The sequence below is a fragment of the Anabrus simplex genome, chromosome 4 (genome assembly GCF_040414725.1).
Source record: "Anabrus simplex isolate iqAnaSimp1 chromosome 4, ASM4041472v1, whole genome shotgun sequence".
In the NCBI taxonomy this organism is placed as follows: domain Eukaryota; kingdom Metazoa; phylum Arthropoda; class Insecta; order Orthoptera; family Tettigoniidae; genus Anabrus; species Anabrus simplex.
The window spans coordinates 9,384,134-9,410,776 of NC_090268.1; the positions used below are offsets into that span (position 1 = coordinate 9,384,134).

The 26,643-nt window shown below is 43.1% G+C and overlaps 1 protein-coding gene across 1 annotated transcript in view; it reads right to left on the reverse strand.

Moving 5' to 3' along the window:
• LOC136872117 (uncharacterized) overlaps nt 1–26,643 on the reverse strand; it is a 740,234-nt gene that overhangs the window by 306,164 nt on the left and 407,427 nt on the right. The window contains exon 5 of the mRNA XM_067145963.2: nt 202–317. Coding sequence (XP_067002064.2) covers nt 202–317 — 116 coding nt within the window. The remainder of the gene's footprint in view (nt 1–201; nt 318–26,643) is intronic.

Here is a 26,643-nt window from a genome sequence, read left to right on the forward strand (position 1 = left end):
CTGAAATTAAAAGACAGAACGCTTATTTACGATTACTGATTATACGGTTCTTGTGGTGGTACCTTGATATATCTACACATGAAATATGCCGAGTAATTTCAGGGGTGGACGTCACACTGAATTTTGGTACATGTTCAATTTAGTTTACTTCAATAATCAAGATGATTGGAACCTTCTTCTACGCTACTCAGACGTTGTTACCTGTGTGTTCTATCCTACGTCCTCCACGAGGTCGGAACTCCGCCCCTTGGCTGCTGCTGGAAGGAGTGAAACTGAAGAAGGCAAGGAACTGGGACCGCAGCGTGGGCTCTGCTACACTGAAACAAAATTATTCCATTTAAAATTGGTTTGGTTAGTATTCAAAAGTACAAGTGAGATATAATCTGTTCTCCGATCTTCTAAATCCTCATGAACACACACACACACACAGCTTATTTAAATGTCCGTAAACTCATTGTACAGTGTGATGGGGCATTGGACATGTTCTGTTTACCTAACCGTCATCCGGATGGTTGGGAGGTACGCGTGCCTCATTTCAAAGTGTGTGCGAAGGTTGGTTTGCATGCAGTGTAGCGATTGCGATTGCGCGAACAAAAGTAGTCAACAGGGAAAGCAACTATCGCCCAACGGACCCACTTGTGCATTTAGACTGCTTCAAGAAGTCCAGAATTCTAGGGGTCGCTCACAATATGATTAGGTATCAGTAAAAAGTTTGCCAGGATCTTGCTACGGATCGTCAGAGGAAAACTATCGATCGTTTTGCACGTCTACAGGAGGAGCACTGGGGTTCAGTTAAGATACCGACGATCCACTCAAGTACCTGTACTAGACAGACGTCAGGAGACAGCAGGTTGCAGCATGTGGTGATGTTCTTGGATGAGGCCGTTTCGAGTCATATCTTTCAGATTGTCGTCTGCGAGTTGGGGGAAGAAATGGGAAGCAATTTTATCCGACAGCTTACGGAGGTGGATCTGTTATGTTGCGGGCAGGCAAAAGTCTTGACACGAAAACCGATCTCCTAATCAATCTCGATAGATCCTTATTTTTTTGTCGGCACATTCTCAGAGCCACCTGCCATTCCTAACGAGAGACAACTTGTTGAAAACGCAGTATTCATGCATGATAATGCTAGAGTGCTTGACGCCAACATTGTTGAGAGGTACCTATGAAAGCACCAATGGAGTGGTCACTCAGAAGTCCCGACTTCAATCCCGATTGCAGACATCTAGGACCAAGTGAAGTAACGCATCCGAGCGAGAAATCCACCACCCCTAACACTACATGCCCTTTGGAAGAGTAGGGAAGTATGACCCAACCGAACGTGCGGCACCTTGTCAGAAACATGAGAAGGCGCTATGAAGCGCGGGTGGAAACCCTAATTAAGACGCTCAGTTACCACATAGCCATTCTGGTGTATGAGCATGGAGCAGAGTGCTTATCGCATGCTGTGTATTGAGTGTCCGAGGAATGATTTTAGCTTCTCTTCTCAATTGTTGCAAAGGAGGAGGTTCGTTTTTATTGCGTGAGTCTGTTTTCATGTCAATATTTGTGGATATCGTGGAGGTATAATCATAAACTATCGCCATACTTGTTTTTTTGAGCAGTATAGTTGTCAGGGTGGTGACTGCAACGCAAGGCGATCCCGTGATCTGCACTCTGTCGTGTTCTAAACGTGGCTACAATGACCATGATGATGCTTCTTGTTTAAAGTAGCTTAACTGTATGCAAGTTTTTTGCTAGTGGCTTTACGTCGCACCGACACGGATAGGTCTTATGGCGACGATGGGATAGGAAAGGCCTAGGAGTTGGAAGGAAGCGGACGTGGCCTTAATTAAGGTACAGCTTCAGCATTTGCCTGGTGTGAAAATGGGAATCCACGGAAAACCACGTTCAGGGCTGCCGAGAGTGGGATTCGAATTCACTGTCTCCCTGATGCAAGCTCACAGCCGCGCGCCCCAACTCGCCCGGCAGGACAACTTTTAGATTGCGGAACAGTCTGATATTGCCTGTGATATTATCATTAAATTCGTGATTTCCTACTACGATGTTCTCTCGGACAGAACTAAAGAAGCTTTCTTTCTCCAGAGCGTCGGAGGGCTCTTTCTTTCATGAAACCGCAATATCTCGTTTTCTCGATCTATCAGCTTCTTCTTCTTCTTCCTGTTCTATATGTGACCGGATGTTGACTAAGATAATGCCTTTTGTAGTCTTATTCTTAAATCTTCGGAACAGCTCGGCAGATGACAGTTCTAACCACCGAGGGAGGTTTTACAGCCAGGTGGTACGAGGGCGTCCAGGGCCTCCTTTCGCGAATATTCTGCCTTGCATGATCTATTTCTCTCCTCGCTGTGCATCACGTGTCCGAAATACTCTTGTTTCCGCTTCTTTACGTTTTCCATCAGTTTGATGATCATGATGATGCTTGTTGTTTAAAGGGGCCTAGCATCTACGTCATCGCCCCTCATGGTACGAAATGTTATGACAATTTTAATCCGATATTCTCCACTGACCAGAATTCGAAAACGTGAGGACGAAGAATGAATGGATGGATGGATATGAAGTTAAAACAATCAGTGGATCCAACCCGCAATGCCTCACATTGCCAAATCCAAGTCATTGGCCCCTCATAATGGTATTTATCGCTAGGCAAGTACAACCACACCATCTGCGGTACTAATGAAAAGTGGCGTAGACTCGCTATATTTCACACATTATTCACAGATAGTGTAATGCGCACATGTAACACAGACCTATGGCGTTTTGCACATTGCGGCGCTATTTACAGGCAACGCAAACCTATGGCGTTCCTCATATAAGTGGACTAACCACAGGGAATCACACTATCCCGTGGTGTTCCTCACATAGTGGGTACTAAGCATAGGCAAGGCGCAACCATGGTGTCGCTCATATAGCGGTACGAATCACAGGTACTGTAAAATGCCTCCTGAACCACACACTGTCGCTACTAATCACAAACCTATTCTGTACCTAACATAGTGGTACTACGCGCAAGTAAAGAGACCCATGATGTTCCCTGCGTGATGGTACTAATTACAAGTAGCTTCATGGTTCTAATTTGATCATCCTTTGGTCGCCCCTTTTAGTCGCATCTTACGACAGGCAGGGGATACCGTGGGTGTATTTTTCGTCTGCGTTCCCCACCCACAGGGGGTTTCCATCAGTTTCTGCAGGATAATGATGATGGTCACGTGGTTTATCCAAAGTATTCTTCAGCCTTCAATGGATTCACATTTGGAACGCATCTATTCTCCTCTCATTTGTTTCTGATAGCGTCCATTTCTCCACCACGTACAACAGAACACATGACGATATCAGATCTCTGAAGTCGATGTGATGATTTCTATTTGGGGTTTGCATCGGGGTTCCCCTGTGCGTGAGAACTGCTTCCTAGGTAGACGAATTTGTTCCATGGTATTTAGTTCCAATACGGCAGCTTCGTTCGCGGTTATAAAGCCGGTACAGCGATGCCTTGCGCCTGAACCATTGAGCATAACACTAATCATTAGACGAGTTTCGCCTTGGAGGATTAGGACTAGGTGATACAAGGTCGGCGGAACGGAGGATTATTACACAATTATGTACTGCAGGAAAATTTTCAATTATTTAATTCCTTTCGGAAATATAATATGGATCTAGCCTTTATGTATCCGATGAACCTCGTGTAGCTTGAATTAATTTACTTTTTGGTCCACTTATGTTTATGAACTGTCAAATTATGTGATGATAATGATGATCACGAGGCTTGTTGCTTAAAGGGCGTAACAACAAGGTCATCGGCCCCTTTGGTACGAGGTAGAGCGAAATGAAATAACCCCCACTTGGTTGTTTGACTAGGCAGGGAACCGAAGGTACATCAAACAATCTGTGACTGCTGTCCAAGCATATTCCAATCGGCCGCGTACAGCCGACGGATTCCATTGCTGAGTCGGAAAGGTCAAGGAGCCCTGTTGGGGGAAGGGGGGAGTGTTATATGTTGATCTGACTCGTAACGTACGTTCAGAATGAGCTCTCTTGGTGAAAATCCAAGCAATGGCCCAATCGAATCAGATTGTGATTAGAAGTCAATCTTGAATGAAGACTCAATAACATATGTATGTGTGATGTTGCCCGCAGTAATTGAGACCTTGTAGTTACTATTACTAAAACTTTCATAACTAACTATTCAAATAACGTACTTTCAATGTAGTCATGAATACCGTCTACTGAATAACTGCCTGCCGTTAGAGTTAGCACATGCTCATCGTAATAGAACTTGTTTACGCCATCATGCACATTAGAGTTTATTGTAGCTTTCAAATGACACAAGTAAAAGACTATGTAGCTAATAACCGACTTCAATCGGTGGATTAAAGTAGATGGTTGTTTTAGGTCCTTCTCCGCGTACAGCGAAAGTTCTTCCACCGTTAGTCATCACGTGCACACTGTTGCTCTTTGTCTACTGTCTGGTTTTAATATAAGGACATAAGACATAATCACCCGCACATGTGTGTATTGAAATTTTGAACACGGTTTTGATTGTAAACAATGTCAGCACTGCTTCCGAAATAACATAACCCCCATATGGGGAGATGGGCGTTAAAGTCATCCGATATGAAGAATAATAAAATATAATATCAGTTGCATCAATTAAGGTATATTTAGAGGCTGGCCTGGTGGAAAATACACATTATACGCTGTTGCTATGACAGACAGAGAAACTCAAAGTGCTACAGCGTCCAGCAGGGATTATAGGGGAACCTCTTCAATATAGGTATCAGAACGGACGAAAATGCCACCGCCACCGGAAGACTTGTTGGCATAATATCGTTCTATCGAGTATAGTCGAAAATTTCGCAGGACCGTATGATGACCTGGTCTGAGATTCGTTCCCTGAATACGGACTATACTCGCCGATTACTCACTGATTAGCTGGCACAGCGCAGCAAGATGCCTATCATAACCTTTACAATTCCACTGTAACAGTGCCATAGTGTGGACAAAAACGGTTATACATAAAACCTAAGTTCTAACATCAAGGAAAGCTCGACGTCCATCCTATAGTCCACGGACGAGGAGACTGACGCCCAGAATTTCGACTGATTTTGGGGGCGGTATTTCGTTCTACGAGGGGAGCGCGCAGGTTTAGGAGAAGGCGTACCTGCTGGCACTCATTCATACACTCGAGATGGAGGGCACGATTTCCCTTTCGCACGAGATTTGTATGAGCTCCTGGTAATGGCGCTCCGCTTCTCCGCCTTCTTTTCTTGTTCAGACGGGCTGGGAGATATTTTGTGGGGAGACTTGGCCTTCCCCTCCTGCAGCTTCGGCTTAGGATTCCCAGTGGGCTTAGACTTCATTGTGGTCGAAAGTGGGGTGGTCCCCCCATTAGAGCTTTTACTCTTTGCCGCTTTGCTGGCATTAGCGACAGGCGCCTTGGGCGCAACAAGTTTAGACGATATAAACGATGAACCTTGAAGACTCTGCCTAGGCGGGTGTATTCATAGAAATGAACTTCCTTGTAGCTTCCTCTTAGAAACGACCATGCAGGATCTTGATCTCTTGGATCTTCTTCTCACCGAGATATACCGGGCAGATATACCGATAAATGAAGACCAGGGCTGTTAGAGCACTCGTCCGCGTAGTGAGCTCCTCTGCCGCATATACCACATTCAGGCTGATTCGTGCAACGACATACCATATGCCCGAACCACTGGCGTTGATATCAGTGCAAGGGAGGCGGGACGTACGGCCTCACATCGTCGCAGCGATAGGTTCTTACTTAGACTTTTTCTGGTGACGTTCTCAATTTGAAGGAGGCAATGAACGCACCCGTGGGAACGTCTTCGCCGTTGACTTCGCGCGTAATGCGATGGACGTGTGTCACGCCACGGTGCTTCATGTCTTTCATCAACTCATCGTCAGTGTTCAAAATGATATCGCGGTGGAAGGTAAGTCCACGAACCAGATTCAGTGCGTTGTGCTCCTCTACTTTGTCCAAAATATCCCCAAAGAGGTCGCACTTGAGCAACCGATCAGCTTGCATGGTAGTGCGTGTCTTTAGCAACAAACTACCGTTGCACATTTTTTCCGATCTTCCAGTTCGCCGTAGACACCTTCTATGTGCCTACTAAACAAAATAGACTTTACCAGCTTGAAGTCACTCCCATCAGTTCTGGCAGCAACCAGAAACCTACTGAAGCTGAATCCCATTCCTTCACGCTGTGCTTGTTCCCAGGGGGTTGAACCCCGCAAAGAATCAATAGTTAAAGTCTTCAGAGGAGGGCCACCTTTGGCAGGTCAAGGCGTTTCGCAGCCATGCTCGAAATCATCCTCCCCAAATGCTACCTACTCCGATCATAGGTCTTTGTAGCCGAACCAAGCAGCCAAGGCAATACCCACCTTGTTGTAGCTTGTATTTTCCTGGTTCCGCTGTTGAACGATGCTTAATACGCGATGACTGAGGCAAAGAGCACTAGGACTCCCTTCCTCCAGTCACCCGCAATAGCATTTACTGCATAGAGCGTGCAGAGTAATAAATATATAGGAAAAGTAAAAAAAAAAAAAAGAACCTTAAATAAAAATATGTACTTCTGGCACTCGGCTGTGCGTGGACCTGTGTTGTCAGGCGTGTACTACTGCAGGGGTACATTGCACTCCCACCCACAGGCTTTACGAGGTCACGAGCGGGCTTTCGGGCGTAATTGCACACGCAAGGGGCGCATCTCCGAGCAACATCACGTCAAGAAGTTTGAATCGGTCTACAACTAACCCTAAAAGGATAAAGAGGGGACCATTGACCACATGACCCTTTTAGTCGCCTTCTACGACCGGCAGGGATTACCTGTGAATGTATTCAGCCCCTCCCATCCACAGGAAGTACAACACATGATACTAAGCAGCAATCTATATCCGTGCCTAGGTCGTCCCGTTTTGTTCACTCTGACGACAGGCAGGGGATACTGTGGGTGTATTCTTTGGTTGCTTTCCCCACCTTCAGGGGGTGCCTGTGAATGTATTCAGCCTATCCCATACACAGGAGATTCAACACATGATACGAAACCACAATCCATGTCAGCGCCTAGGTTTCCCCTTTTAGTCGCCTCTTACGAGAAACAGGGGATACCGTGGGTGTCCTCCTCATCTGCGTCCCCCAACCACAGGGGGTACGCACGGCTACTTCTTCCAGCTGGGTCCTTAATGGAACTGATTTTCTGTTGGTGTCAGAGCAAGTGAAAATGCCAGCGCCACCAAGAAGCCCGGTTGGCATAATGCCATTCCGGCGAATATAGTCTGGAATTTCTTAGGGCCATGCATGATCTGAACTGAGATTAGTTTCCTGAATACGGACTATATTCGCCACGAACTGACTGATTAACGGACAGAGTTAAGCAAGATGCTTGTCATCAGCGTTCCATTTCCACTGCAACAGTGCCATAGTGCGGAATGTTTTTGCAATAAGTGTTACGTTTTAAGTGGCGAGTCACTTTCTAACCTACACTAACATCTCCATCCGAAGACGGAAATTGATGCTCACAATGCTCTTCACCGGACGAGGTGATGTATGCCTTGCTCTTTCTAGACGTTTCTGGGGAGTGGTGTTTCCTCCTACGAGGGGAGCGCGCAATTTTAGGAGCAGGTTAACCAGACTGGCGCTGGTGTATACCCTCCACATGGAGGGTTTGATTCCCCTTTCGTAGGAGTATTGCGGGGGGAAGAGGCAGGTGAGGGCTGGGACATATTTTCTCATCCTCGGACGTTGATACCGCCTACGGCAGCCTGGGCATGGCTTTCGCTGACCTCTTGGGGGAAGGAGATTTCGTCCCCCACCCCCCGCAACTGATGTGCCGTCACAGGCTTTTTGGTGGTCGAAGGTCGGTTGGTCCGTACCCAACCTTTGCAGCTTTGCTCACTGGAGCGGGTGCAGCGATCGTAACAGGTGTTGCTGATACAAACGACGAACGTTGGCAGGCGCATTAATTAAATTGAAGTTACAGCGCGCTTCCTGGAAGGAGGGACCATCCAGGGTCTTGATCTCCTGGATCTTATTCTCACCGAGATATACGGGACAGTTCCGATCTCGGGGGGAATGATGACCAGAGGTGTTAGTGCACACTCTTCCGCGCCGTGACGACCTTTGCCGTATGTACCACACAAAGACGGATTCGAACAACGAGATACCATATGTCCGAGCCTTTGGAATTGATAGCACCGCATGGCAGGCAGGATATACGGCCTCACATCGCAACAACATGTTGTTACGTTGATATTTTCTGCTAATACTGACAATTTGAAGGTGACAATGAAACCAACTGTGGCAACGTCTTCGGTGTTGTCAATGCGCCCGACGTATGTCACCCTGTCGTGCTTTATGTCTACCATCAACTTATCGTCGTTGTTTAAGGTGAGATCGCTGTTGAAGATTGAAGATTGAAGGTTTTGTGCTGCTCCACTTGGACGGGGATTTCGCCAAAGCGGCCCCGCTTGAGCAACTGGTCAGCTTGAAGTGCAGTCTGAGTAATGAACAGAAAACTATATTTGAACCTTTTCTTTAAGGTCTTCCAGTTTGCCGTAGACACCTTCAATGACTTGAGTGACGGATCACCCTGGGCAGTCCAAAGACCTGTGTAGCCGGACGAAGTCATAGCAGTATTGTGCGGTGTTCGATGCCTAATACTGGCTGACTGAGGATGAGACTCCCGCAATAGTGTATACAGACTAATAAGTATAGATTAAAACATAAAATTTATAATAATATGTCCTTCTGACATTCCGCTGTGCGGAGAACTGGGTTCTCAGGCGGATACTACTGCGCGAGTACATGGCGCTTCCTCCCAACTGGATTCCTGGTGTCATCGTAGGGCTTTCGAGCTATTCGCAAACGTAAGAGAACCATCCTAAAGCAGCACGCACATGAAGAATTTTGGTTCGGTCTACAATTAACCCTGATAAAAAATAAAGAAGGGGCCGAAGGCCACATGACCCTTTAGTTCGCCGTCTACGACAAGCATGTATCAACCGTGGATATATTCGATTGCTGCCATTCAAAGTAGGTCCAACCAGTGTCGTAATACATTTTCGCGCCAAGGTCACCCGTTTTTGTCGCCTCTTTCGACAGACAGGGGATACCGTATGTGCAGTCTTTGTCTGCGTCCCCAACCATAGGAGGCATTTGTTTGTGTGTTTTATCAATTATGCCAACCAAGGCAACACCAAGATGGACTTTGTAATCACAGCATACTATTTTAATACGTTTTATAATTTGTGGTAGACTACTGTGGATGATTCCCCTTCGGATATATAAGCTGAGGCTTTTCTGGCTACCTTGTCACTTTGATCGCCGAATTTCTAAGAGTGTGTGTTAAGAGAGGAGGCGGGGCGCCTCATTCTTCGCCAGGCAGTTCATTAGCGCAGGTAATGGCCATCAAATTTATCTCTCTGTAGCCACCTCCGCCGACTTACACGAGGGGAAGGTCCGAATTTCTAACTATGTAACCGTTCGATGTAAACTTCTTCATTTTCATGTAAAATGTCATAAGTTCTTAAAACTGTAAATCGGGGATAAAGAGTGCGTTACCCTCTCGAGTTCCCCTTCAAACTGGTTTGAGGTGACTACGATTTAGTGCTGTTATTCTTCCCTGTAATGTATTAAATTAACTTTCACTCGAGTCACCTCAGTAGCTTGGGATTAGCCCCTGTATCATCGGGCCGAGAGCCCTGTTAGAGTTTTAATACTTCATTATTCTAGGAGCGCAAGTGTACGGCTCCATTCAGTTTGTGTTCGGGCCATTTATTTAGCATGTTCTTTTTCTGCAAAGGCCCAGTAGGTTGGGTAATTGATACCCTTGTGTAAAATAAATTTTGTAAATTGTACCTTGAGAGGCCGGAGATCATAAAGTTTGGTGTAATGTTGCCTTAAGCGGGCCGTTAAAATTCGATGAATGTAGGAGAGCGTGTAAGCTCTTTTCTTGTTTACTGTAATATTGAGGAGTGCCTCTGGAAGGCTGTATATTGGTTGGAGCAAAGTGCTCTTGAATTCGGGAGATATCTATCCTTGTCTAAATAATACCACTTTGAAATTGTAATTGTGTGAACTAGGGGCATGAACCCCAAAATCGTTAAATTCCCTATTCTGGGGATTTAAAGAGAAATATAACCTTTGTTAAAGTTTTAAATTAATTTTGATATCGTAGTTAGACCCATTCAAACCCAGCATCTTCTTTCACCTCTCTGCGATCCACCAAACACGGTAACAAAAAGCATAAATCCTAAGTTTTAAAGATCACTTCAGAAACCCACAGAAACGCAGCACAAACTCGAATATATCAACTTGAAACTAATAGGATATGGGTAGGAGAAGAAATCCAATTCCTCCGGAGGAGGAAGTCTCTCTTGAATAATAAACTTTACAAGTCCCGGTCACATTTCCCCTCTCGGAAGAGAACAACATGATTTCCACCCGCCAGTTAACAACCTCGGTATAGTTAATTTTAATTCAGAAGACCTTAAAATACTAAGTAAGTGGCCTAAAGTGGTGCAACCCTTCAAAATATGGTGACCTAATCACTACAAAAACGGAATCAGAATTAGTAAAGTGCTATTAGATAAACAAGATTTCAGGTGCGAAACAAGAAGAAAACCTGTTGTAGACTCCAAAGCAAAATCAAGCCGTAAAACCCAATACGGATCATTCTACTACTAATAAAATTAAAAAAAGGAATGGCTTCTTAATAACTAAGGATTGTAATGATGGACGAAGAAGATGATATAAACAAGACACATTCGTTTCTTTCAGATAATAACTCCAGTACAATCAAGAAAGCTCCAACGAAAGAATAACAAGAGACCTGACAACAATAATTAAGGATATTTACTTTCTATTTAATGATCTTGAAAAATCCAAAGTATTATGTATCTTAATTTACCCACAGCCAAATAAATACCAAAGATCCTCAAGGCCGATGTCCCCATATCTTCATAAATAGCCAACTTACAGAATTTCCCTTATTCATACAGAAATTTTCAAAATTGCAGTACCACTTTCTAGCGAACACATCAGAGAAGAACTCCATAGAACTTTATAACAAAATTAAGGATCTAAATATATCGAAGTAACACGCTCTCATTCCTTCGACATAACCGACATGTATGCCAATGTTCCTTTCAGCAACACCATCGAAGTAATAACGAGAAACTTAACTAAATTTAGCAAATTAAGCATAGGAGAAATAGACGAAATATTTCCAAATTCTAAAAATGTCGCTAAACAGTAGTTATTCTACCTTCAACAAGACAATATGTTAGCAGACAGACCTTTCTATTGGTTCACTGGCGTCGAGGAACCTAACTAATATTTTATATATATATATAGATCATTTACAGCACTCGAACATCATCGAAAAATTAATGGTATAGGACACAATTGATGACATTTTCAAAACTTTTGATGATGATTATGGTTGTTGTTTAAAGGAGACTAATAGCTAGGTCATCGGCCCCTAATCGTACGAGGTGCAACGAAATGCAAATTGAAAATTCAAAATGTATCCACTGACTAGAATCAAAACGAACGGTGATCGAAAAATGATCGTGAATCCAAAACAATCAGTGGATCCAGTTCACAATGCCTAAATTACTAGGATGATGCTTATTATCTAAAGGAGTCCAAAATACAGGCCACTGGCCCATCGTAATAAAGCAGAACCACGATGTTCCTGCTGTAGTGGTACTGATCATATGTAGACCAATGGTATGTCATACACAATGTCATTTTATACTCTATAGGCCACTAGGGGCCACTTAATAACATTGATCCGCACATAAAATTCACTATAGAATCAGAAAATAATAATTTGCTTAATTATCTCGACATAACCATGACACATGCCTTTGCTGGCAGGACCTAGTATGGGCTAGAGCAATTTTGTTACTTCCCTGTTTTGAATGGTGTGAAAATGTTGCTCATAGGATCGCTTGGTGCATGCATTTCAGTGGGCTCGGCAGACTGATATGTAATAGCAACTTCTGGCTCAGTGCGGAAAGCAACGGGAAACTACCTCGCTCCTCATTTCCCTAGTACGCCTCTTCAGTGATGCCTAGGCCATCTATGACAGCTTATGGCAGAGCTGTTGAGGATCCAACCAGCCTTAGGGCTGAAGACTGAACATACATACACAACCATGACACGTAACTACAATAATCTTTTAACATCTGTAGAAAACCGACTCATACCATTAACATCATCAAACATACTTCTCTACATCCTGGTGCACATAGAAAGGCGGTATATAATAGCATGATCGATAGAGCCATGAAAATGCCATTAGAAACTCAAGAAGGAACTAAGAACTACTTGTACAATAGCGGAGAACAATGGGTTTAACAAAGCATTCATAAATGGAATCATCACCAAACACAATAACTAGTGTGGTCTTGGGTATGTTTAAGTTTTGACTCCTAAACGGAAGTTTTCCACGTTTACATTTAAACACAATAACATATACCAAATTGTCAACGTTTTGAAGAAAACACCATATGAAAAAGCTTTCAGAGCCAGCCCCACCAAAAGAAAATTAATTCACAACTCTCATAGTATTAATTATAATAATAAATACACTAACTCACGTATATACAAATTAGAGTTTCAATTATGTGAGTCTTTTTAATTGGGACAAACAAGTCGGAATTTCATAATAAGACACACAGAACATTGTAATGCAATAAAACAATCGTTCTTCTGTCATGATTGTACGACAATAGACCAAGATCTGGAGATTGTGCAATATGAACGAGGGGATTCATATCAACACTCACCATAATAAGAATCCTTCCAACAACTCAAATTACATTAACGAAGAAAGAAATATATTATTTGAGACCTTGACTCCACTTATTTGCAAACAATGTCACAAGAAGAATAAGCCGCGCCCGCAACACATGGTGCTCTGCTCACTAGTCACGTCCATTGAGGGTTAGCCGTTCACATGTATCCGCTTACACATTATCCAGCATAAGTATTCATCTTTAACTTTATATTACAGATTACACGGAAAACCACCAGGATTAACAAATTGGCGGTTTTACTCACCTGAATTAAAACCACAACATTACTGGTAACCCGTTAAAAACATTACGGCCCTACTCCATGCAGTACCCCAGCGAATTTAAACGCATCAACAGGTAATATAACTATTGACCGAATTTATATACACAAGGTATCCAAGGCGGACATTTTATGCTAATGCGTTCTTTTTTAAAAATGTAGACAAGAAGACTTCCAACCTCACAACAGTTGTTATGTTAACTACGACAGCACCAAGATGGACGTTTTTAGATAATATATTAAGAACAATTGTATTTGTCAGTGAAATTGTAATCACTGGGTGAGTCGGCCTTGCAGTTAGGTTCGCGCAGCTGGAGCTTGCATTCGGGAGACAGTGGGTTCGAACCCCATTGTCGGCAGCCTTGAAGGTAGGTTTCAGTGGTTTCCCATTTTAATACTAGGCAAATGCGGGGGATGTATTTTTATTAACGTTGCGGCCGCTTCCTTCACACTCCTAGGCGTTTCCTGTCCATCGTCACCATAAGACCTCTCTGTGTCGGTGCGACGTAAAACAAATTCAAAAAAAAAAAAAAGGATATTGTAACCGCAGTACACTGTTAGTAATATGCTTTTGTAATTTATGTTAACTCGTTGAAGATGACTCTATAGAGTTGAAACATTGACTCCATCTTATTAGGTGGTATCTTGTATCGGATAGGAGGATTACAGTACAAGTTCAACCGTCAAACCGTAACTAGCTGGTACCCACGGCTTCGCTCGCGAGGATTTGGTAAAATGAATTGTTCCTCGGTGCTGAACTAAGACATTATCTGAAAAACTCACCGAAAAATTAGATTTCATTTACCCAAGAACCTTTTTGTAAACCACGTTCGTGGAATTGCCTTTTGGGGCTAAGACGGCCACGCTACTGGCAGTGCTAAATATGGAACACGGGACATGGAACTCTATGTGTGAGAAATAATTCTCTTTTATGTCGAAAAAAAGTTTTCTTTATTTCTAAAGGAGATTCCAAATACCAAATTTCACGTCTGTAAAATCTTAGTTTTTGAGTTATAAGTATCCTCATAAAGAGATCCGAAAAATGAACGTGTTTCTTTATTTTTTAAGGAGACTACAAATACCAATTTTCACGTATGTAACATGTTACGTTAATGAGGTAGATAGGCTCACTATAAAAACTGCCCAACTCCTTAGCTGAGTGGTCAGGATTGAGGTCTTCGGTTCACAGTGTTCCGGCTTCGATTCCGGGCTAGGTCGGAGTTTTAATCGCGTGTGATTAATTCTTCTAGTTCGGGGAAAGGTTGTTTGTGTTTGTCCCAACATTCTCTTCTTTATATTCACTCAACACATCACAACAGGAACACGCAATAGTAATTACACCCCCACACATACGGTTGTCGTTAGGAAGGGCATCCAGTCGTAAAACAGCGTCAAATCCACATGTTTGCACCTCCAACCCAACAGGTGTGGGAAAAGCGGTAGAAGAAGACGAAGAAGAAAATATTCATTTTAAAAGCTCAACCGCTTTTTTATTCTATTCACCCCCTTAAGTGGATTTTCCAAAGAAAAGTATGTTCATTTTTAAAGAAGACACCAGTAGTTCGCCAGGTGTGTTTGTACTTCTCGAGCCGGACTTGAGCCACGTAGAGACGCCTCGCAAAGTTCGCCCGTGGATTCGCTAACTTCAGCCGCGAGATATCGCGTAACTTATCGGTATGACCGACACTCTAATGTTCACATACCCTGTGTGCTCATCCTGTACGGGGCCAAATAAATTATACTGCAGGCCATCAAGATTTCTACACCAACAAGAACCTGAGCCATCACATCCGGAATTTTTTGTGCAGAATATCGTCATACTCCGGTAATATGATTACTCTTGCAGCTTTTTATGGCGTACATATTTATGGGGTATCAGTACTGCATGTCCTCTCGCGAGTGCAAATAACCGCTGTTACACGGGGGCATAATTGAGAATAAGACTCTTTAAATATCCGTCAGAGGTATCGGTGCTTCGATGAGCACCCGAACTACATCCGCTGTGGTCGCTATGGCAAGTCAGTCATCGTCCAATCATTGACCAAACGTTTTCGATCGGCGAATGTGTAGGCCAGGAAAGCAATATGACATAGTTGTCGTCCAGGAATGGTCGGATATATTGTGCCACATGTTGTTGGTACAGGGCCCCAGGCTGACTCCACCTGTGCACACAGACCATGGGGAAACAAAATGCACTACCTATCAGAGACTCTCCGAATCTCCATAAACAAACCGCTAGTGTTGACATTGGCACACGCGCTGTGCCATTCGGATGAACAACTTATTGAGTCACTGTCCCACCGTGCTCTGCGCATTCCCCCAAGCTGGGGTCCATAAGATGAGTTCTTCTCGGTGTTTCATCTTACCCCACGTAGTGACAGTAATTATCGAATTTTCAAAACGCCAAATAATTGCAAAATGCTATGACAGGAACTGGCAGGAATGAACGAGTCTCATTCACTTGAAATGCGTTCTGAGTGAGGCTGGACACGATTCTATTATCTTGTGCATAGATTGCCAATGGCTCACCAGATGCACTACACAGCTGACCGCCTGGAGTCAATAGCAGTCTAAGCTGGGAGGCTAGAGCTTTGATTAATGGATCCAGCTACATACTGACCGCTTAGAATACGGTCGCTTTAAATACACAGAGGAAAGGAAGAGAAGATAAAACAAAAGAGAAATGAGATATAGCACTACGGGTATTTGTGAGATTTGTCCCAAGTTGCGGTAATCCAGAACGAGATCCCGGGCAGAAGTTTATAAACTGCTGTCATGGGGGTATAAAAGCAAAACGGGAGACGCGATAAAATGTGGAGGGCTTACGATATCTTCTCTTTGTGTTTGTTAGGACTTAAGCCTCCAGTCCCGGGCTCGCAGAAGTTGAGCGGAAATAAATTAAGGGACGCTCGCAGCTCATAACCAGATCCATCTCATGATACGATCTAAAATTCGGTATGTCATAGAGACTAACATTAGAGATTATCAGGACAAATTTTGCAATGGCTGCTTGTTAGATGAGTTTCCTTGTCGAGGCGGTTGATACAATTGCTGCTTCACGGGCCTTGGAAAACTTGGTCATCAGTTCCACGGGAATGTATGATAAAGATGACAACGGTTGCTTCGAAGTGCCTGATCTCACGGATATGAATCTCTAGTTTTTAATAATGATAATTGTACCCGAGGTACATTCCTCCCCCCTCCGTCCATTTCAATAAAGCGCCTTTGACAAGGTCACCTAGAACTTGGTCGTCAAACTGTTTGATACAAAAGGTTTAGACATTTTTCGACAGATGTCTCTACTATCAACTTATGTTGCGCCCTCTGCGACTTTCAAAGTAATTTGTACATCAAGGTTTCCTAAACTGAATTGTTTATAGTTTGTATTTGTGTTCTAAAGTTATCAACACTTCCATCTCTTCCCGCCAACTTAATATGTTACCCAATTAGAAATTTTGTACATTTATTTAAGTAACCAATCAAAAATGTTTGATATTTATTAAATTAACGAATAGGAATTGTGGCTGTGTTAGGGGTTCGACCCAGAACTATCTGGAATTTCCTCTCCGCTATAAAAGCTGGTACATTTCGGGCCAAGTTGTCTTTGTGATCGTTCCAGTCCAGAGTGTTTTTGTAACGGAGGCAGGGGGAAAGGTCTCCCTCGTCCATCTTCGATAGGTCCACCAGCTCAAGGTAATGGCAGACTCTGCTTAACAACGTAATAGTCTTTGATCAAACTTACGGAACAAAGAGTGAGGAACCCTCTTGTATTCCTTCTAAACTTGATACTGAGGTGACTGTGATTTTGTAACCTTTAAATTTATCTCTTACTTTTGTAAACTTTCTCTCCGTCTAGTCACCTCCGTAGTGTAGGCTTAGCCTCAGCAACGTCGCGCTATAAGCTCACTTTGGGTTTTTAGTATTTTCATGTGAATTTCAAAGAGTGCAAATGTTCACCTCCTAACTTTTTGATTTTTGGCCAGTAAATTTAACCTTTCGTTTTTACCAAAGGCCACGTAGTGTGGGTACTTGTTCGCCCTGTTAAACTCAATTTCACTCTTTTCCCTTTAGTGTAAAACAGACTGTTGAGCATATAACGCAGTGTCTACCGTTTGGTTTTCTTAAATGTAGGTAGGTGCCGTAATAGGCCTGGATTTTGTAATTTTGGAGAACAGTTTCCTAGGAAGTAATTGTGTACAGTAAGAGACGATCGTCCTACTGGTGTAAAAGTTGGGAGATCCGTCTCCTTGACTGTTGGTTGAATGGAGCAGTCGTGCTCAAGTAAAGTTGTAATTAGGAAGCTTCAAGCTCATATTGTTAAATTATTGTTATCTGATTATTCTAGACCTCTCTAAAATTGTTACTCAAGCTTAGGAGCTAAACTGCTGTAACTGATTAATTGTTATTTTCTAACCCTGTTAAAAATTTGAAAAGAAACAAGAGATATAAGGAAGAAATATAAATTTTAAAGTTTTAAGTTAATCTTCCGTCTCTTATGTATCCACCCATTCATTCCCGCACTTTCTTTCACCTCTGCGTTCCACGGTATCCCCGGAACAAGTGGTAGCAGAGCGTGGTTGAATGGGTCTGGATAAAGCCCCTTTTCATGGCTATTCATAGGATTCGATATCGAACACTAATTTTTTTTCTGTTTCTGGGATTCACTCAGTATGTCTGGTTCTGGAGAAGTCCTTGCACCGGGCTACCTGGGCAAGGATGAGTTAATCTATGAACTCTTAATTAGAGAAGTCCAGTCTGGTGGCACGGTTGCGGCAGATATTGCGAATCTTAAAGAATCTTTAGAAATTCCCATCTGTATCCCGGTATTTGGGGAGAAAGAAATTGATGAGACTCTATCCACCATCACTGACAATACCACTGTAAGTTTCTTTGAAGTGAGTGACCCTTCTACAAATCAGCTAAAGCGTGTTAAAGCTAGACTGTTCCATTTTTACAATAGGGCTAGGGACCTCTTGTCTCTAAAACTGAAGGATGATCATGCCAAGGAACCTAGTAATTTAGTTGAACACACCTCTCCGCCCTGTCCAATCGGCTCAGTCAATTGTTGGCCGGGGCCGCTAGTGCTAAAAGTGACTCTAGTAGGTCTGCTGAGAGTAGAAAGTCGGAGGTTACACAACAAACGTTTCCCCATCGGAGCAAGTATCTGATCATCTAAAACAACTTCGACCTTTCTTTATTAGTAATGCAGCTTTTGAACCCCTCAAACTCAAATGCCATCCCCCATTATTTTGCCAGGTTTTAGCAGCTTACGAACACTCTTTAGCCATGTTGCTTAAGGGTATCTCCAAATTTTCGACAAATTCAACTAACGATGTAATTTCATTTCAAAGATTCCTTCACAAAATGATTTACCCATATTCGGTAGGCGTATGTTCTAATGAAGACTTCCATGCCCATCTCCTGGCTAACTTCATTCCGGCTAGAGCTATGTCATCTCTAATACAGAAGTACTACTTTCGAGTCCAGAAGTTGGACGAACATTTGTACGATTTCATCCAAGACAAAGTTCTATACGAGGGTATTCTCTCTTCATTTTCTCGAAGTTCAAATCGTACAGACCATTGTCGAAGGGATTTTTCCATCATACAGGTCGTACTAATGTTTCGCTTCTCGACCTCACACCTTCTCCGAACTCGAGGTAATGGCAGTGTCAGCCGAGGGAGTGAGGTACGCTGACACGTTACGAGTTGCCAGGGAGCCCTCGCCGTCATCTAACAGTTCTCGCCTACCACCTCGCCGAAACGTTCCTCCGCGCAAGTGTTATGCGTTCGGATCGACAGAACACCCTCGTAAAAACTGGTGGAACTAGGAATGGAGCAGGCCCGTCCCAGGGTTGTTTTAAGTTCGGATCGTTCACCCGCCTGGCCAAAAATTGTACTTCACCTAACAGCATACCTTCCTGTTCTACTTCTGGTGCTGCTTCCACTAACTTAGGAGATAGGAAGTGACTAGCGCCGTCGGCTGAGTCGCCATGTTCAGCTTCACGAGGCTCAGCCCACACTAAGTTAGGCATCGAACCCTTCGAGGAAGATACTCTCTCTAATTTATCCTTTGAAGGCTCAAGGGAATGCCTTAGAATTGGTTCTGAGACCCCAGGATTCGTGCTATTTCTTAAAACTGAGATTAATAATGAACCCGTCAAGGCACTATTAGACTCAGGAACCGTTAGCTCCATCATTTCTGAGGAGTGGTACTCTAAATTGAAAGCTGTTGTAAATTTCCAGATTTTAGTTTATCTTCTATCAAACGTGTTTCGGCAAATTTGTCACGTTTATAAATTTTGGGCTTCATGTTTGCTAAAGTTCACATTTCGAAATTTACTTGGATAATTTTGTGGTTTTTTGCTACACATTTGTCTTGCCCTGTAATATTGGGAGTAGATTTCATGTTGCATTCTAGTCTTGAGCTCGATCTTCAGAACGAGTCGTGCACATTCAAATTTAACAGTAACAGTACTCCTCTTTAAAAATGTAATTCTGTGTCATCGTCATGTATTTCGCCTACCCAGCCTACCTTGAGTGAGATCAGGCTGACAGTATTCGAAGGTTGTGTCAGTATTTTCCCGATGTATTTTCGGACACCCCTGGTGTCACTGATTTAATTGAATGCGAGATTGAGGTCACTGATTCTATTCACGTAAGGTTTACTCCATATAGGCTACCTCCACTTGAAGTGAAGGCCCTTAAGGAGATTATCCACCAAATGTTGAAGGATGGCACTTTTCGACCTTCAAATTCAGCGTATTCATCGCCCATTTTTCTTGCCCTTCTAGGCATGATCAGAAGATGAGAGTAGTTGTTCCAGCGACTTTTGTGCCCAGGATCTTCAAGTACCATCATGAGACCCCATTAGGGAGACATTTAGACATCTCCGAAACCAGAGAGAAAATGAGATAAATGTTCATCTGGAAGAGTATGGACAGCGAAATCATGGAAATGGTTAAAGCTTATAAACCTTGCTTGCTTGGTAAGTCCACCTTGTCCACTAAGCTAGGGCTATTGTCATCTCATCAAGCATCTCACCCTATGGAGCGCTTGTGTATAGATTACGTTGGACCCTTCCCTCAATCTAAGTTGAACGGGAATAAATTCATCCATGTGTGTGTGTGTAGAAGGTTTCACCAGATTTTTACCGTTATTTCCGCCTAAGCTGGTTACCGCTCAGTCTACCATTTCCTGTCTTAATACAATTTTTGCTTATTTCGGTCCTTGTCAGTATATAGTCTCCGATAATGCTAAGGCATTCACATCTAATTTATTCCTAAAATTTAGTTTTGACTTATCCATATCTCATTTCACTACTTCTCCTTATTAACCACAACCATCTCTGGCTGAACGGGTTAATCGTAATCTTCGATCTGCTTTGATAGCTTTTCATCACGAAGATCATTCCAGGTGGGATACTTCTCTGCATTGGTTGTCTTTTGCGCTGAATTCGGCGGTTCACGAGTCACACGAGTTTAGTCCTGCCTCTCATGTTTAAGTTTGTACTGAACCCATGACCTTTGTGCCCTAAGAACATTATGCATAAATTAACAATTAAATTAAAAGTTGGATTCTTGATAGCATGGATTTGACACGTGACGAGGGGGTGATTACCTTCGGTCCCACGCTCTGGTGTACGTGAAGTCAGCCACACGTGTCGACGGCGGAAGAATCTCAAGTCATTTTTGTGAACTATTTCAAAGCGCGTGTACATGACGTGACCCAAGCCAAGTCAAAAAAAATAGTGCCTATCAAAGGGGGTCAATCATCTCACAAATCGAACCCGTAAAAATTGTAAATGTCCATGAACACTACCGCCAGAAATGTAGCAAGCATGTAGTCACTTTCAAAACTCTTGAAATTACAGTTTAGTTAAGTCAGAAAATTTATAGAAATTTTCTTGGCGACAAAGGGAGATATCCGAAGAGAGGGGGTAACTGCTATAAATATGAAGGGGCGCCATGACGAAGTCTCCTTCTCCGGCATTTGTGATACAAAGCGGACGAAAAATTGTTGAGCTGCTCTGCGAAATCAAACAACGAAAGTAGACTGAGTTCAACTGCAGATTTTAGCCATTGTGGCTAGGTCTTGACTCCATGAGGAGATAGTTTTCTTGAGTGAAATAATTGTACTAGATAGGACGGTCAAAGTACTGAATAAATTCTAATGCGATTAAGTAATTCGTGTGCGGAAATGATTATAGTCCATCGTGTGCGCTCAGCAAACAAGTGAAGGGTATTTTCTTTTTTTATGCTTTATTGCAGGAAACCTGAAGAAATATAAAAATGGTTTGTAAAGCCATGAATGTAAAAATGGCTAAATAAAATGCCAGGGTCGCAGGTGAGCCCTATGACGAACAATGGTGTGACTACATGAGGTAGGTGATTTTCCATCTTACTACCTCTTATATCTTGTCTCATGATCTCTAAAAGTGTATTTGAATGGGGATATACGACGCAGTGGTCACCCCTACTAAGTTTTGTAAATGTGAGAATACGACTAAAAGAGTCATTTGTTTCATTTTCCACTTGGATAAATTTCTGAAGTCTTGCGAGTGCCGTATAATGTAGTAAAAAGTTATTGAATAGGGTTTCGAAGTGATATCACGTCCAATGTAGATCGTCATCCATGTGAGTGTACTGCCTATATTTTGTGATGTCAAATTAAGATGTTCATTCGACGTAAATTTTTCCTGGCTGAAATTTGACGTTAATAATGTAGAAATCCATGGTCAATCATTTTCAATCGAGTTGAAGCGCGCTGTCAGGTGATAACCTAGGGTGATGAATTTGGTCACGGAGAGAAACGTTTTTCTAGGCCCATTTTAAACTGCGTCTGACTGACAATAAAAGATCTAGTAGAATGTTTCAGTCATTTTCTCGTAAAAATCAAGTTATTAAATACGATATCCTTTATGCGAAGTTATTCATGATTAATGCACTGTGCGATATTAGACGTCGAGATTTCTAGTGAGGATTTTATTCCAGTTCTTTGTCGATGATAATTGTGGAGCTGGGAAACAGAGGTTAGTTTTGTTAATATGAGATTTGTGAATCAGGTTGGACCTGTCATTGAAGCCGGGACATGGAAGCCTGAGGAATGTTTTATATGAGTTGAGATGAGATGTGCGAATCAGGTTAGGGTCCTGTCATTGAAGCCGGAACACGATAGCCCGAGGTATATTTTATAATGTTGGGAATGGAAAGAAATACATAGAAATCCATAGCAGTGTTAATTTGCGACGCGTATAATTAGTGTGGGCATGAAGCATAATCTGTGCATTTTGTTGAATAGAATATCGTATTTGTTTAATTATGTCGGCAGAGTTTAAAAGATGAGCATTTTGAGAAGCCAGTCAACTGGAATAAGCCAGGTGTTTCATGTTACTGCCAAGCGAACTTGGGGACGAGAGGCCTCAGCTGTGATAACGGGACAGGGGTGGAATTGAGATTGTACTGTATTCTCGGCCGGGGAAAACGTTAAAATGCTGGATTTAGTTGAAATTCGTAGCCGGTAATGATCTGAGTATTGTGAAATACTGTAAAATTTGTTTAATTGGGGACGTAATGAACATTTGAAATCACGAACTTTGAGTATAAGGAACAGAGTAACCAAATTCAGGGTTGTCCAAAATATAGAGCGATGGTTGAGATGATCGGTTTGTCTGTGAGGGGTGTGCAAAATTCGTAAATGGTATGACGAGAGATGACATCGTAATTATATGGCGAGTTGTTTGGTTTGTACGTAGATTATTAGGATATCCAAGTGTTAATAACGGTTAGGGCTAGATTAGATTTTAAAAGTGTGAGATCAGGAGACAAGATATATAAGTGGACATGAATTATGTAACAATTCTTTTCCAGCCAGATAAACATCACAAGATTGAATTTACATCACAGCTGTGTAGGAATTTGTGAAGAAACCAGAGTCCGCGGTGATAAAATTTACTGTTCTTTAACATTTCGATAAATCATTTAAATTTATTTAATTATTAAATTCAGCGAAACCGCATTTTGAAATAACTTTAATCAAGCGAATAACTTGGAGATGCATTCTGGAAATTTTAGTTTGTTTTCTGGGGAATATTAAAATGTAAAGTAACGATTAAGGGGACATATCCGAAGGAAATGGATTTTACTGCCACAAAGTTTGTGAGCATTGCCATTGTTGTAATTATTGAACTTTGATTGATTGAGCAGTGAATGTACTGGGGATAGTAAAGTGGAAACTTTGGTCATCAACCGATGTAACTTAATTGTGTTTAGCCTTCAGCCTAGAATCTTGGAGGGTCAGGGGGTCATCAACCTCAGTGACTTAGATTAGGGCCATATGCCATTGTAGCCTCATTTCCTTGCGGTCATCATCCACAATGACTTTAAAGTAACTTAGAAGATTAGATGTCGGTCCATGACATAGACGCAGGTCACATCGATTCAATTAAGGATCCATGCCGTAGAACCACTGTGTGGCACACACCAATTGGACTGCCTTAATTATACCCAGAGTCCAGAGTTCGTGTTACGAGGGCTGGACCATAACGAATTACTATGATGGTACATGTGGTCTCACATGGAAGCCGAATTTAAGGATTTCCAGACTTTCCTTTCTTAAATGATTAATAATTGAGACAATGGTTTCTAGTAAGAATGCCCATCAGGCAGTTACGTTACAGTCTCACACCAGTGTTCTGACCTTTATGTAAAATGATTGTGGTGTCCAGTGGACACAATTGACTTCTATGATACCGTTGACATATCAGATTGCTTCAGAATTTTCCTGAATAAATAGGAATCTTTTAAATAGACCTTTCATTCCAGTAGATAGATTAGAATTACTGAACCCTATCTTTACCTCAGCAAGTGACGAAGAACCCGATACGACCCAAGAGACAGATCTCATGAACTTTGCTGATAGGTAAGAAAGGTAGGTATCCCTCAATATGGACCAAAGGGTTCAGTACCTAACACGCAGTTGTCTAATATATGGTCCGTCAATGATATATTAAAAGAGTCAATAGATTCCGATAATATTAGAGACCTGCGGAAGAACGCTAAAGTAACTTTAAAGCTTCTCATGAAAACGTTAAAGAGAGATACGATCGTGGACAGAGACCGACCAATTTAAAGGTCAGAGATTTGGTCATCGTTAGGAATTTTGTACCTGCAGGCAAGCTTGCCCGCAGATTTTATGGGCCGTGTATTATCTTTTATTTCTTAACACCGGCCACCGAAACAATTTTTAGGTTCATTTGTCACAAGTAAAAACCGTATGAATCTTTGTTTTTCAGTGTAGGCTGCTAAGTCATGGCAGTGAGACTGTAGTTATATTTCTTCGCTTTACAGCTTGAACTATTAATTTACATAAGTATTATGTTGAGCCCTTCTGCGCTGCTAAAATTGTAATATACCTAAGATATATTTCTGTGACTTTGTACCACCTGTGTACAAACCTTTCCCTCTAGAAATATTGTTTTTCCTCCGTTTGCCATCACCTTTCCCCTCCTCCAAAACCGAGCCTGCATTTCAGACACTCATTCTCGATGCCGCCCGCCTTATCTGCACCACAACGCAAATATAAACAAACTCTCTGAGTGAGTGTAGTGTAAATAATCGATGCCTCTGTGTGTGTGTGTGTGTCATTGTAGATGGAACATAAGAGAAACTAAGAGAGAGAGCGCGAACCGTGTAAGTGTGTAACCATGTACTTGTGTAAGTTGTAAGCTCGGCTATCGTGTTTGTGTGTGTGTAAATCTGTAATTGTAGTGCTTAGTGAATAAATCTCAGAAATAGGACACTACCAGGTTCCGGACTCATTTATTTACTTATTTACCCCGCCAACACGTTACAACTGGTGTCAGAAATGGGATATTCAAGTGTGATAAACTAGTGGATAAACTCTTACGTAAAAACTGGTGTCAGAATCGAGTACCCGGTAGCGTATTTTGTAGTCGACAGAAATTTCTACTAGTGAAATTAATTCCGAACAGCTCCAGATTTTTCTAAACAAGTTTAGTGAACTTGAAAATAAAATCTTATCTAGCCATGGCGAACTCGTTAGTGAACTGAGATCCGAGCGGAGATCAAACCCGGACCAATTGAAAACAGACCTATGTGATCGGAAGTGTGAGGAGTTAAAGTCAGAAAACGAAGTGCGCTCTCTCGAAACCGAGGTCGACAATGACGAAGTGCGGGACGACAACGAACTGGACGAGAAGGCGTCCGAAGACATGCCCGCTGTTGTGGAGTCCGTAGTTCGAGGTCCAGCGGTGGAAGTGAGTGCCTTGCATGCGAAAGCGATGGCTGTGGAGAGGCGAATGAATCCCGCTAGCAGCGATGGCGGCAACACCATCGTGAAGTTGGAAACACCACGGGACGACGGGATTACTTCCAAGAGAACATGCCGTATCCAGTTCGAGACCCGATCGACGTCCAAGAAGAGTGCCGAATATCCAATCGCCGGACTACGTGTACAGAAGATGAGAGTACAACACAGCCCCCAGCCAAGTTCGAGCTACGACGAGGTTGTGAGAGTGCTCGACGTGCGCTGCGGTGTTCAGCAACCGAGAGCCACCTACCGAGTCCAGCTGCAGGAGAGGACTCAGCGCGCCGATATGACGCCGCAGATAATCGACGCTGAGATTGAGCGACTGGGCGACGTGATTGTGGAAGAATTATCCCGAGGTGACACTAAACTCGAGGCGGCTGACGCCTTTGATAAACTACGTGGCGCTGAGATCCATCTAGGGAGGACGATAGGCGAGAAACAGAACTACGAATAGGCTCTGACGATAGCCCATGAGACAGATGCAGCGATTGCAACGGCACGGCTGGAGGGACCCCTACTAGGAGACGGAGCAGAAATGGAAGACGAACCGATGACCAACGAACAAGGATGCCACCTGACCAGGACACTTGTTCCGGCACGAAGCTGCGTGCCGGTACGAACTTCAAATTCCGCACCCCGGAAGAAAAGGAAATTTAGCAGGGCTAAATCTGGGACCAGAAAACCAGTCCCGGGATCACACCAGAGGACTACGAAGGCGCTCAAGCCCTGAAAGTAGACGCGGGTGTGGACGAAAAGAAAACCAACGAAGTTTCGGCTGCCACGCGAGGACTTGCTGATCGTTATCGACGGGAACGAGGATACCGTCGACCGGACCTAGCGGATCCCCCATGGGAAGGTGGTGGCCAACCGAACAAACCGTATTGCAGCGTATCGTGGAGCAGCTCGGGACAAGCAACCTTAAGGAGGGGGCAATGTAATGGTTATAGCGTCCGATATGCCAAGTCGCTACACGCCAGGAGCGTCATCGTTTCGGCCCCACCCCTTTACGCTCGAGCGCGCCAATCACGAGCAACACTTGGTGTTAGTCCGCCATCTCGCCTCCGTCCGCGGTCCCACAGCAGAGGACGACGGAAATGACTCGACTATCAATCTGGAGTCTTCCATCTCGCGAGGTTCCTGGATACATCCAGCATCCGGCCTGTTCCAGAAGGGTCGGCGCAGCTATATAAGAGAGGAGTGACTGCCTGGTCAGTG